The sequence below is a fragment of the Lemur catta genome, chromosome 3 (assembly GCF_020740605.2).
Source record: "Lemur catta isolate mLemCat1 chromosome 3, mLemCat1.pri, whole genome shotgun sequence".
NCBI classification, from domain to species: domain Eukaryota; kingdom Metazoa; phylum Chordata; class Mammalia; order Primates; family Lemuridae; genus Lemur; species Lemur catta.
This window is the reverse complement of record NC_059130.1, coordinates 22627703-22641277: the sequence shown is the minus strand read 5'-3', so window position 1 is coordinate 22641277 and position 13575 is coordinate 22627703. Positions and strand designations below refer to the sequence as shown.

The window sequence follows — 13575 nt, the reverse complement described above, 5'->3', positions numbered from 1 at the left end:
AATTTACATGTTTGTTATCTCTGCTAAAATTGTTCCTTTTGAGGAGAGTTATCACACTTTGTTTTTTATCCTAAATAACAAATTACTTGGCAAAGTATAGGAATTCATTTAATATTGGATAAATGGATAAACGAAAATGTTTTTTGGTCGCAGGAACTTCGGGAGCTCCTACAGTATCGAGGTAACTCAGACAAAACCCTTGAAGCAAATGAAATGCTGTTGGAGAAACTTCGGCAGCGAATACAAGATAGAGCTGTTGCTCTAGAGGTATGTTATGATTTTGCTCACGACACTATGGATTATTCTGTCTACGTGGGTATTACAGAAATTTGTATCTACTTAACATGATGCTTTTGGGATTTGGTTTTTCATTCCTTCATATTTTGAATCTTTTTGGGTAAAGGTGATCAGGATAGTGAATCTTAAGGAGCTTTAGGAGCCTTACTTTCCTTGCAGCGGGCTATAGATGAAAAGTTCTCTGCTCTAGAAGAAAAAGAAAAAGAAGTGCGACAGCTTCATCTTGCTGTGAGAGAGCGAGATCATGACTTAGAGAGACTGCGGGGTATCCTATCCTCCAATGAAGCTACGATGCAAGTAAGGGCAAAACCTGTTTTGGTATTCCTCTCCCACTTCTATTCTAAGCCTGAAGCATGAGGTCCTTCCATCATTTTCTAAAAACCAAGGTATTTGCTTTATAAGAGGGGAAAAAACCAAAGACAAACAAAAATAGCAGTCACTAATTCCATTGTTGTATTTGAGAAAGTAAGAAGTTTTAGCACTTCTGCTTTCTTTTATATTATGACCTTTGCAGGCAATGAATATTGATTTATATTTACATAGTTCTAATTTATTTCTAATCCTTGTTCATACATATAAATATATATCAATACACACACATTTTTACATAAGGATTGTCAGGGTGCTTATGTAATTGTAGTGTTTTTCTTGTTAATATTGTATGCATGTCCATGTATTGCCATCATTAGAACACTTGTTTATTAACATTTACTGTGGGATTCTTTTGCATATTTATTTTAGAGCTTATATATCTAACCATCTGCCACTTTTTAAAGAAGTCCTTCACTTTATAGCATAGCATACTTCCTCTAAAATACTTCATTTTATCATGTACTCTATATTTGTCTCCCCACAAACTAGGTAAGAATTCCTAAAAACCAAAAATTGATTAATGTTAGTATTGTTAGATTAGGTATTAAGTTTTCTCTTGCAAAAAAGTTGATAGAAAATAATTTACAAGATAATTTAAAGGTGGATCTAATTTCTTGTTTAGCCTGAGGAGTATAGGATGACGCTTTGACTTATGGTTGCTCTCTTTGTGACTATAGAGTATGGAGAGTCTCCTGAGGGCCAAAGGCCTGCAAGTGGAACAGTTAACTACTACCTGTCAAAACCTCCAGTGGCTGAAAGAAGAAATGGAAACCAAATTTAGCCATTGGCAGAAGGAACAAGAGAGTATCATTCAGCAGTTACAGACATCTCTGCATGACAGGAACAAAGAAGTGGAGGCAAGACTTCAGTTAAAGACAGCTGGTTTAGTGGTTATGTAATCTCAGCCTTGGATTAGTACTCTTGAGGTCTGGGAGGCCGGTGACCCATCTTTAATTCCATTCTCTGCCTGGGCAAGTCATTGACCTTCCCTGGGACTTTCTTCCACACCTGTAAACTTGAGGTGGTGATTATCTTTCTCAAAGAAGTCATATGAGGATTAATGAGATCTAAAAAGTACATCCACAATATGATAGCTAACCTTTATTAGTCATAGGGTTCATGTTAGGTCAGGTACTGTTTTAAGAGCTTAGTGGGTATTAACTCATTGAATCCTCACAAATCTGTAAGGGACATACTAGGATCCCTGTTTTACTGACAAGGAAACAGACTTCTGAAGTTAAGTAGGTCATCCAAGGTAACATAGCTAATAAGTAGCAGATCCAGTATTCAACCTAGGCAGTATGGCTCCACGGTTTCAATCACCATGTACTATCTCTCAGTATAGAAATAGAAACTGTCACCATGCTAATAAATACAGTGTTCATTATTCCTTTTCAGCTTATCGTTTTGTGCTCCCTCTATAAGGTTACACTGGGGAGAAAATAAATGAACTGAGTGTCCATTTATCCTCACCTAGCATTAATTATTGTGTGCCCTGAGCAAATAGGAAAATAACTTATTTTGGAAGACAATATGTAAGTTGCCACTATAGATACTTTTCTGTCTTGTTGGTTAGTATTCATTCCCTGAACATGTATTTATAGTCTTCTATGTGCCGGGCCTGTGCTAGATCTGGAAAAACAAAAACGAGTGAAATATGATACTTACTCTCAAGAATCTCGCATCTCTTTCTTCTATGACAGATTCTTATAAGCCCTTTGATATGTAGTAGAGGCTACTCTTTTCTCCAGAAATTTATACTGTCTCTTCTGTATTAGGATCTTAGTGCAACGTTGCTCTGCAAACTTGAACCAGGGCAGAGGGAGATAGCAGAGGAGCTATGCCAGCGTCTACAGCAAAAGGAAAGGATGCTGCAGGACCTTCTGAGTGACCGAAATAAACAAGCTGTGGAACACGAAGTGGAGATTAAAGGCCTGCTTCAGTCTGTGAGCACCAGGGAGCAGGAAAGCCAAGTAAGGACTGATGCACAAACCAGAAAAGTATCAGTGCGTTTATAGTCTGCAAATAGGAAGCATTTGAACCTCGTAATGTGCATATATTTATATCATTTTACAGTCAATTCCATTAGTTTCTTTCCTTCAATTTATTAACTAGACCACAGTTTTACATCAGTCATCAAAGAATGAAATATTTTTTGAACATTTTGCATTTGAAAGGATGCCGAAACAATGCACGTATCCATTAATTTCATTAAATACATTTTTTCCCCCTTAATGATCTGATCACTTTGAGAGAAAGGAATATGGGGTTTTGGAGTGTTTTAATTTTGATTCTAAATTATCAAGACTTGAGTGATATATTGCATTTCCAGCCAAGATAAGGGAAAACTTACACTCAACAGATTTTCTCTTAATTCTTATAAAATCTGAGTTAAGAGGAAAAAAAGATTGTATTTTTCAAAGGTCATGATGAGACTAATCTCATAATAACATGGGGTATATTGTTAGTCTCAAAATAATGATGCATAACTATTTCAGAAGTAATAATTTTTTCTCATTTCTATATATCTTTTTCCTGAAAGTTAAAGACTGTTAGTTGACTTGTGCTGCTTTTCAGGGATCAGTAGCTAAGAATAATCCCCCTAGTTAAGTCAGTTTTTAGAGGAAGGTAGATTCTTTTTTCTCCTCTAGATGGGGTCTTGGTATGTTGTCCAGCCTGGCCTTGAACTCCTGGGCTCAAGCAATCCTCCTTCCTCAGTATCCTGAGTAGCTGGGATTATGGGTGTATGCCACCATGTCAAGCTTAAGGAAGCTAGATTCTTACTGGCCTCTAGTATTTGACCATAATATTTTCTAATGTTTCCTTATATTATGGGATGGTTATTTGTAATCCCATATACTCTTTGGCCAATGAGATTGCTGTTTGAGATAGGATGTGTAGGGAAGGCCACGGTGATAAGGTGACATTTGGCAAAGATTTGAAGGGAGCAAACCACACAAATATTTTGTGCTATCCAGGCCAAAGGAACAGCTATCCGAGAGTAAAGACAGACATCTGTTATCCTATTTCAAATCAAAATCTTAACACCTTAATCTAATGAGTTCTAGTAGAACCTATTTCAGATTCTCTTGTCTGTGATGTTATATTCATTTTTTTTTTCAATATTCTGCCAAAGAGAGGCTTTCTTTCCATTCACTTGACTATGTTTCTCCCTATAAACTGAAAGCAAAGAAACTATTTCTTAGGGCCCCCATGGACTTTTTATAAATGGTTGACTCTTAAGAAATGATGCCAGAATACACATTTTGTTTTATTAGAGTCTCTTTTTAATGTTATTTGTGATTTCTCTTTACTAGGCTGCTGCAGAGAAGATGGTACAAGCCCTAATGGAAAGAAATTCAGAATTACAGGCCCTACGCCAATATTTAGGAGGGAAAGACTTCATGATATCCCAAGCACTCATCTCTAACCAACAAACTGAAGTTACCTCCATTGGCCCCCCTCTGGGAGAGCAGGCTGATCAGGTAAGAACTATAGACTTATATGGATATATATGCCAGCTGCATTTCCTGTTTACATTTGAGGTGTAAGTTTGGTAATTTTAATACCAAATTGTGTGAGAATATTCCCAGTCCTGTCATTGTGATCATAATTCCTACATCTTCCTAACTCCCCCAACTCTTCCAATTTTTAGAGTTCAATGCAAATACCCTCCAGAGATAATAGCACTTCACTGACCACCAAAGAGGATGCCAGCATACCTAGGTCCACATTAGGTAAGTATCAAATTTTGTTTCATGTAGGGACCTCTGTTTTTTCTTCCTATATCTCTGTATTAATAGATTTGGCCAAGACTCTCTTTCTATTTCTACCTTAATGTAAAAAATAAGTTTGGATTCTTCTTAAAGGTTGAAGACATGTCTATTCTAGGAAAACCTGCCCTTACCTTATGTTGTATTGAGGTTATCGCTCTGAGTTCACAATTTGGCCCAGGAAAACAGCATCCTAATTTTCCTTTTCAGATAGCTTTGCAAGGATTCAGAAATGTAAGAGGTAGTGCTTCCAAACCTGTACAGCAGGACCATGGGCCTGCCACATTCTCCTGGAAATCTTTCAAGGCTGGGGCTACTCACTGTAACTTGATATCACCTACATTAAAGTGTTGGGACGGGTGTAGGCAGTGTACAGTGAGTTATTTGCCAAGCTCAGCCCCAACCAAGGGTTGGTTGTCAGCCTTGAACTCCCTAAAGACAACTGAATTCTATGCATAGTAGGAGAAAGACCTCAAATGGATACCTTGGATTGGCGTCTCTGACTTTCACGGAGCAAAACATGCTATTTAGGGTATCTTCAAGGAAAATATTACCTAGGAAGTAATGAAGTGGGATTATTAATGAAGCGGGATTATAGTGCTGTGATAAGGAAAGTTGTAGACTTGGAGAATTAACTTTTTAAATTTGATATACGAATGCAGAAACTTTGTGTCTATGTTACAGAGTTGGGAATTAGAGAATTCCGTAGGAAAGTCTTGCAAGTAGTCATTCTCTAGTAGGAAAACTTTGTACTAGTCGAGGAGTAAAGAATGTTGGATTTGTTTAATTTACTCCCAATTTGCCTTTTTAAAAAAATGTACTTTTCACCAATTTTTTTTTTTTTGGCAATTTCAAACCTACAGAAAAGTGGCAAAAACAGGATAGTGAATATCCATGTACATTTTTATTAAAATTCACCAATTAACATTTTGCCACATTTGCCTTATTTCTTTCCATGTACACACACATATAGTGTTTTTTCTGAACCATTGGAGAATTTCTTATAGACATTTATGACACTTCATTCCTAACTACTTCAGTAAATAATTCCTAAGAACAAGAACATTCCTCTACATATCTACAATATAATTATTATACTCAGGAAATTTAACCTTAGTATTAATCTTAGTATCTAATATATAGTCTATATTCAGAGTTCCTATTGTCCCAATAATGTTCTCTGTAGTTACTTTGTGTTTTACCCTCAGGGGTCATGCATTGTGCTTAGTTGTCATGTCTCTTTAGTCTTCTTTAATCTAGAACAGTTTTCTGGCTTTTTTGGTCTTTTGTTACATGGGCATTTTTGAAGAATCCAGGCTAATGTTCCTCAATTTAGCTCTAGTCGTTTCTTCTTGGTTAGAGTCAAGTTAAACATTTTTGGTAGGAATGCTATTAATATATAATATATGGGTGACATCTTTGTCGGTGCATGATAATCAGTTTCAATCATCCTTGGTGATATTAAGTAGTCATTTGGTTAAGGTTACATCTGCTAGATCTCTCCATTGTAAAGATTCATCTTCCCCTTTGTAATTAATAAGTGATCTGTTGGCTAATATCTTTAGATCTTGACAGTTCTCTTTTCTGACAATCACACTCACTCAGTGGTTTTAGTCATTTGAGCCTTGCCTGAATGAACTCTTACATCGGTAGTTTAAAAAAGTGATTTTCTATTTCTAAAATTTTTTATTTGTTAGTGGGTATTCTTCTATAAAGGAGAACTGTCCTTCCCTTATCTCCCCACCCCATTTGTCTGTATCAATGTAGATTTTTTTTTAAATCTTACTATCCATTTCTGTGATTACTTCATTTGATGCTCAAATTATCCCAGATTTGGTCAATAGGAACCCCTTAAAGCTGTTCTTCTGACATTTTGCTACTATATTTCCCCATCAGTTTTTGAGTACTTCCATAGTTTCTGGCACAATAAGATGTTCTGTGATTACCTTTTACTTTATGTGCCTCAGCCCCAGAATCAGCCATTACCCCAAGAAGCTCTCTGGTTCCTTTTAGTAGGTGGTGACATTTAGAAACTAAGACTTGGACACAAGGTGTGTTCGTTGCTACGTGAATGTCTTTTAAGTGAACAGAGTTAACAGTGAATTAAAAACAAAAGTATATATATATGTGTACACATAATATGATTTGATACCAATTTCTCTAATTCCAATTTAACAACATAGGTTCTTTCCCTCATTTTGTATTTGCATTTCCATTCTCCCAACATTGAGAGTCCTGGTTACATATAAATATATTTCAAAATATTTACACATTTGCAGAATACTATAGTATGCAAAAATAGTTTCAGAATTGAATACCACTGTCAACAACAAACCTATTAAGTAATGTTTAAGATTTCTTTGTAATTCTTTTTATCCCATTGAGAGCGTACAGTCAGAGTACTGTGTTCAAAAATTATTTGGATTAATTTGTTAATTATCTTCTGGGCGGTTATATTATCTACTTGCTATATAGATTTATTTATGTTAATATTCAATTTCAGGCTTTTTATCCCCCATTATTGTTAAAACTAACATTAAAAATGAGACATTAACGCAGTTCACAACTCAAATATGTAGAAAGATAAACTTAAAGGTCCTATCTACTTCCCCATTCCTTCTTCTGTTTCCACTCATCCCCTGAAGGTAACCAGTTTCATTTCTGGAATATCCTCCCTGTATATCTTTTTGCAAAAATAAGCAAACAGATCATCTGTGTATATGTTGTATATGTATATGTTCTTACTTTCCCCTTTTACTACCATAAATATACTACATTAGATGTATTCTTTTGCACCTAGCTTGTTTTACTTAACATATCCTGAAAATCATTCCATATAAGTTCATAAAGACCATAGTCGTTTTTACAGTTGTCTATAGTACTCTTGTGTGAATATACTGGTTTTTTTTTTTTTTTTTTTTTTAAGACAGAGTCTCACTCTGTTGCCTGGGCTAGAGTGAGTGCCGTGGCATCAGCCTAGCTCACAGCAACCTCAAACTCCTGGGCTTAAGCGATCCTACTGCCTCAGCTTCCCGAGTAGCTGGGACTGCAAGCATGCACCACCATGCCCGGCTAATTTTTTGTATATATATATTTTAGTTGGCCAGCTAATTTCTTTCTATTTTTAGTAGAGACAGGGTCTTGCTCTTGCTCAGGCTGGTCTCCAACTCCTGAGCTCAAACAATCCACCTGCCTTGGCCTCCCAGAGTGCTAGGATTACAGGCGTGAGCCACCGCACCCAGCCTGAATATACTGATTTATTCAGTCTTTTCTTTATAGCATCTAGGTTGATTGCAGTATTTTGCTGTCAAAAATAATGCTGTAAAGAACAACCTGTGTGTGTATTTATTTATTTATTAATTATTGGAATGTGTCCTTAGTAAATTCCTCAGAAATGAGGCAGCAGAGATGACATTATGTTAATAGTGACTAAAACTACTACTATGTGTTCATTTTAGGAGACCTGGACACAGTTGCAGGGCTGGAAAAAGAACTGAGTAATGCCAAAGAGGAACTTGAACTCATGGCTAAAAAAGAAAGAGAAAGTCAGGTGAGTTTTTTAGTCAAGCCTAATTTCTAAATTTCTATTTTTTTCTTCTAAAATAGTTTATATTTAAGAGAGTATAAGCCTTCAAGCATAATATCTGAATCCAAATATAAGGTATGCCTTTTTTCTTTCTTATATTTTGCAAAAATATAAATCATTCTATATATGGATTATCTCAACAAGATGTTCTTGTTTTTATAATGAGGACCATTAAAACTTTTTAAATACTGAAACAACACAGCTTTCTCTACCCATTGCTAACTGGAATAAAATAATTATAAAGCTCTTGTGAAAAAAGGAAGTGCTGTGTAATTGCTGCTTAAAATTATGACATTAGACCCATGAAATTAGTTAGAAACATGAAACGAGAAATTTGAATATAATCAGTCTTCACTGAGTATTCACTAAATGCAGTGCACTTTGCTACGTACTTAATGCTAATGATCACAACTTTACACAAAATAAATGGTATTAGCCCTCTTTCACAGATGAAGAAGCTGAAATGCTGATTTTTTAAAATATGGTGCTAGAGAATGTATATAACTAATAACATGCCAAAGCTAAGATTTAAACTCAACTCTTTTGTGACATCACATACTTCCTAATAAGTCATTTCCTGGAGCAGATAATTTTTCCCACCTTATGCTTTGACTCTTTCTAGCAGTAGAGTTTTCATCAATTTTCTTAGCAGAGGCCCTCAGCCTTACAGAATCCCTTCCCCTCTGCCTTCCCTGTACAGCCAGTTGCATGTCCAGCTATGACATAGAGGAAATATTAGGGCCACAGCATAGAGTTACAGACTAAAACTAAAAACTTACATGTTACTATGGCAGCTGTGTTAGAAGATCAGTCAGTGTCATGGGTTCCTAAATTAAATTTGCTAGCTAGTTTGTGTAGCTCCTCTATTTTTTTCTACCTTTTTGCTATAATTAGATCTATAACACAAATCAGTGTTTATACTTGTGATGGAATTATCTTATTATACCTCTTGATTTCATATTTCTACTTACAAGCAGATTCATGTTATATGGCTCAATTAGTTTTGAGGATATAACAGTGTGTAACATTTTAAAAATACCAGTTTTAAAAATCCCTTAATTCTTAGGCTGAGGTGAGCAGATCTCTTTTTCTGGTTCTACCTTAGCCATTATTGGATTATGCATTTCAGATATTTTAGTTTCCACATGCTATTCCTGTTTTTCTCATATACACCAAATCCAGAGTAATGTTACTTTTTGGTTCTGTCCGGTTTTCAGGATCAAACTTGGTTCTGTCCTGTTTTCAGGATAAAACTGTAACACCTATGAAGGGATATTTTGAGTGAGTGATATTTAGCTATTGCATATCTTTATGTATCCTTAATCAACTATCCACCTCTAAGTCCAAATTCCATATATATTAATTATCACATTCCCTCTAATATTAGGTATTTACCAAAAGCCACATAGATTTTCCCATATTTTTAAACATTTCTCCTAGTGTCTTGAGATAGTAGTAGCAGTAGTAACCATTCTTAGATTCCCTGCTATATGCCAGGCACTTTAAATACATTTTCTCTAATTCTTATGTAGCCCTGAAAAACTAATTATTATTTCCATTTTACAATAAAGAAACTGAGTCTTGTTTTAAATGCCTTGTCAAGAAGATTATTCCAGGATTTAAAACCCGTGTCTGTCTGACTGCAGACCTTTATCATGCTGCTATAACGTTTTGTTCCTCATGTTTTCATTTTTCTTTAATGGAGCAAATACCTGGATATGTAATGATAGAGGTCCCTGAAGAGGGCCCAATAAATGGCACCCCTTTTTCCATACACAAAATCTGAACAAATTGAGAAATGAAACAAAGTAGTAGCAGGTAGTTTGATACTTTATCAACTTTATTACCGATAAATCAAATGGGCCTGTTAGCCAGTCCACAGAATTTGGTAGACTTACCTACTCAGTCACAGGCAGCACCAGGCTTTGGCAGACCACTAGGTGGTGGGGAAGAGCCTGCCATTGAAGAAGCAGTGGTGAAAACAGGCTTCCTCTAGGCAGGTGTCTCCTAAGAAGAGCAAGGGTGGGGCTAAGTCAAGCATGCCTGGTTTATTCTTCCACTATTAATCATTAAGGTAAGGCATGGTGGCTCACACGTGTAATCCCAGCACTTTGGGAGGCCAAAGTGGGAGGACCATTGGGGGCCAGGAGTTTGAGACCAGGCTGGACAACATTACAAGACCTCATCTCTACAAAAAATTTTTAAAACTTAGCCAGGGATGGTAGCACATGCCTAAACCCCAGCCACTTGGGAGGCTGAAGGTGCAGACTCTTGAGTCCAGGAGTTTGGGGCTGCAGTGGCAATAGAGCAAGACCCCGTTCTTAAAAAAAAAAAAAAAAAAGAAATTCTTTTATATGACTGGTGCTGAGTGAGTAAAGGAGCAGAGGAAAGTCAGGAGTTACACTAACTGAGCTCCTTCAACATGGAAAGAAAAGTTATCAGTTATCAGAAGCATTTCCTCCTAACATGCTATAGTTGCCCAGAACCATCAAATAAATGACTTTGCATAGTTATAAGTCATCATGAGCCCACATGATGATGCTGTAAGCATTCATGGAATCAGAAGATAACACAAGTAAAATTTATATTGCTTATAACTTAAATTTTATATATTTAAGGGAAGAAGTGCTGCTGCTTTTAGGAAGCTTGGTTATACCTTAAACTAGCTTGTATGCCATATGTCTTCACCTGTCACCCCTAATTTTTTTAATTATCTTAAAATATTTCTTTAAAATATTACCTAAAATAACTTGCCATAAAGACTATATGGATGTGCAGTACCTAGAGGAAAGAAATTATAGCCTAGTGGCTGAGTCTGCTTCCCTGAGTTCACATTCTGGATCTACCACATATTGGCTCTGTGATTTTTGAACTAGTTTGTTAATTTCTGTCAGCCTCAGTCACCTTGTACATACATTGAAGAGTAGAAGTCACCTTATCTATAAAGTGAAGAGTAGTTATCCCATAGGATGGTTGTGAGGATTCATTCATTCATTCTTTCATCAGGTATATAGGTACCTTATCTAAGCTGGGGCTAGTGCTGGGGATGAGGTAGTGAACAAAATCAATAAGATCCCTGGGCCTATGTAATTAATTTCTACTGGGAAGTTACAAACAATAAACAAATAAGTATTATTATTATAGATTATAATAAGTGATATGAGGGAAACAATAAAAAGTAACATGGATGGGGGAACATCTTAGGGTGGCCAGAGAAGGCTTCTCTGAGCAGGTGACATGTAGTTGGGACCTGAGGGTGAGGAGGAGGCCACTCTGGGTAAGATATTTCAGGCAGAGGGATTAATAGTTGTGAAGGCCTTGAGTCAAGAGAAAGTCTGGTATTCCTAGAACAGAAAAAGTCTAGCATGCCTCGAGAGTCATGAGTGAGGAGTAAAATGGCAGATATTGAAGTGGGGAGGAGTAGGAAGGAATCAGATCACTAGGTTTGTTAAAAGGATTAAATGCATACAAAGCATTTATTATAGTGCCTGGAACATAGCACCCAGAAACTGTTAGCAGCTATTATGATTTTTAATAAACTTTGTCATAATCAAATATTTGTCATTTTCTGGTAAGGAGGGTTAGGAGACACAACACTGAGAGTTCGGGGAGCATGCAATACTAGCTTTTGGTAAGATTTCTTCATAGGCAGTGGCATGTTCTTCCAACAGGATGTATGTAATGTTTGGTGACCTCTTGTGATGTTATCAGCCATTGTTGCTTACTTCATCTATTAACTCATTAAAGGTTCCAAAATGGAGATATTCTAATTCTGTCATTTTTTCATCTATTAGCTGAGGTACTTATATAAAGAAAAACTGCTCTGCTAATAGTGACCAATTTTTAAATACATAATAAATTCATTATCTAAACAGATTTGATGTATTTTATAGTACTAACTAAAGTGGAGGACATCATATTGAAACCACTATTACAGCTTCCCGTAAAACATCCTTTGGTGCCACACTGCATGGTTCATTGATTTGATCCAGGAGAGCCCTAATCGTGTTCTAGTTTTCTCTTGCATTACTGGCTGATAGTGATATTGTATGCAAAAGCATCTGTCTCAGTGTTTGAATGTGACAGTTTCCTCTGCCCACTGACTTCAGGATTTCTTCCCTCCACAGATGGAACTTTCTGCTCTACAGTCCATGGTGGCTGTGCAAGAAGAAGAGCTGCAGGTGCAGGCTGCTGATATGGAGTCCCTGACCAGGAACATACAGATTAAAGAAGACCTCATAAAGGTATTTCAATGCTTTTTAAAAACCACTGTAAATGTCTGCAGCTTGGAATACCTGTAGGGCATCTTCAAACGGTATTTGGACACATTGAGTCTCTTGGCCAGTGCTTACCAATATCCTACTTGAAAGCACAGCAGACTATTTTAAGAGCATTTTTTTTCCTTGCTCCCCTGCTGACTACTATTTTTATTACAATTTTTATATTTATACTTATTTTTTGACCTCTAGGATCTGCAAATGCAACTGGTTGATCCTGAAGACATACCAGCCATGGAACGCCTGACCCAAGAAGTCTTACTTCTTCGGGAAAAAGTTGCTTCAGTAGAATCCCAGGGTCAAGAAATTTCAGGAAACCGAAGACAACAGGTAAGTTATTGGAATACAAGCCTTATTTTTTACTGTGAAGTAAACAGTGGAAAAGCTGTCAATCTCAGCTATTTATGAAGGAGTGAGTTGATGGAATTTCACAGAGTGTGCTCTAAAGTTTCCTACTTTGGTCAGTAGCAGCCATAGATCTCCCTTTCTGTCATTGGCAATTCTGAAAAGAGCAACAGTTCTTTTTGGATACACATTGTCAGTTATCCCTCACTCTCATACATAAAGTCTCTTCCCTCTCAGCTGAATCTTTCTCACCTATCTGCATTTAACCACGTTCAAATCCTTCCCAATTAGAAAAAGAAAAAGAGAAAGAAAGCCCCAGCCTTTGCCCCAAATTCCTTTGTAGCTACTACTCCGTGTCTAACCTTCAACGCCAAACTTTTCAAAAAGACTTATTTGCCTATATTCTCTGTCTCTGTTACCCTCTCTGTCACTAACTACTCATCTTACTCCAATCTGGCTTTTAACTCTTACCTTAAACAGATCTCTGCCTGTTATACAATATTATAGCTCATTACCTTTATAGCACTTACTACAGCTCACAGTGACATATGTCTACGGTTTATGAATGTCTCTTCCCCCATTAGATAATAAGCTTTCCCCTAGAACCTAGAACAAAGCCTGTCACTAGAAGGTGCTCAATATATATTTATTGAATGAAGAATACTATCAAGTCCTATTATGTATGTTTCCCCCTGTGCCTGTCCTTTCTTTCTCTCACTCCTTTCTCCTGGCCTCTTTCTATGCTTCTGACTTCTCTCTCCATTTTCTTCTTCTTGCTTCTATGTTTGAATTTAACCTTACAGGATTTTAAAGATAAAAATGATAATATGACATTGATTTGAAAAATGTAAAATACTATGAAAAGCTTAAGTAATAAGATAGGTTTTTTTTTTAGTCATAGTACATGTTGACGCATTTTTTTTTT

At 36.4% G+C, this 13575-nt stretch overlaps 1 protein-coding gene across 19 annotated transcripts in view; it reads left to right on the top strand.

Moving 5' to 3' along the window:
- LOC123633855 (phosphodiesterase 4D interacting protein) overlaps positions 1-13575 on the top strand; it is a 175631-nt gene that overhangs the window by 108774 nt on the left and 53282 nt on the right. For all 19 annotated transcript variants that reach the window (XM_045544824.1, XM_045544823.1, XM_045544812.1 and 16 more), the window contains 9 exons: positions 154-267; positions 457-594; positions 1347-1526; positions 2448-2642; positions 3987-4154; positions 4325-4406; positions 7901-7992; positions 12156-12272; positions 12498-12635. In XM_045544824.1, the coding sequence (XP_045400780.1) occupies positions 154-267; positions 457-594; positions 1347-1526; positions 2448-2642; positions 3987-4154; positions 4325-4406; positions 7901-7992; positions 12156-12272; positions 12498-12635 (1224 nt within the window). The remainder of the gene's footprint in view (positions 1-153; positions 268-456; positions 595-1346; positions 1527-2447; positions 2643-3986; positions 4155-4324; positions 4407-7900; positions 7993-12155; positions 12273-12497; positions 12636-13575) is intronic.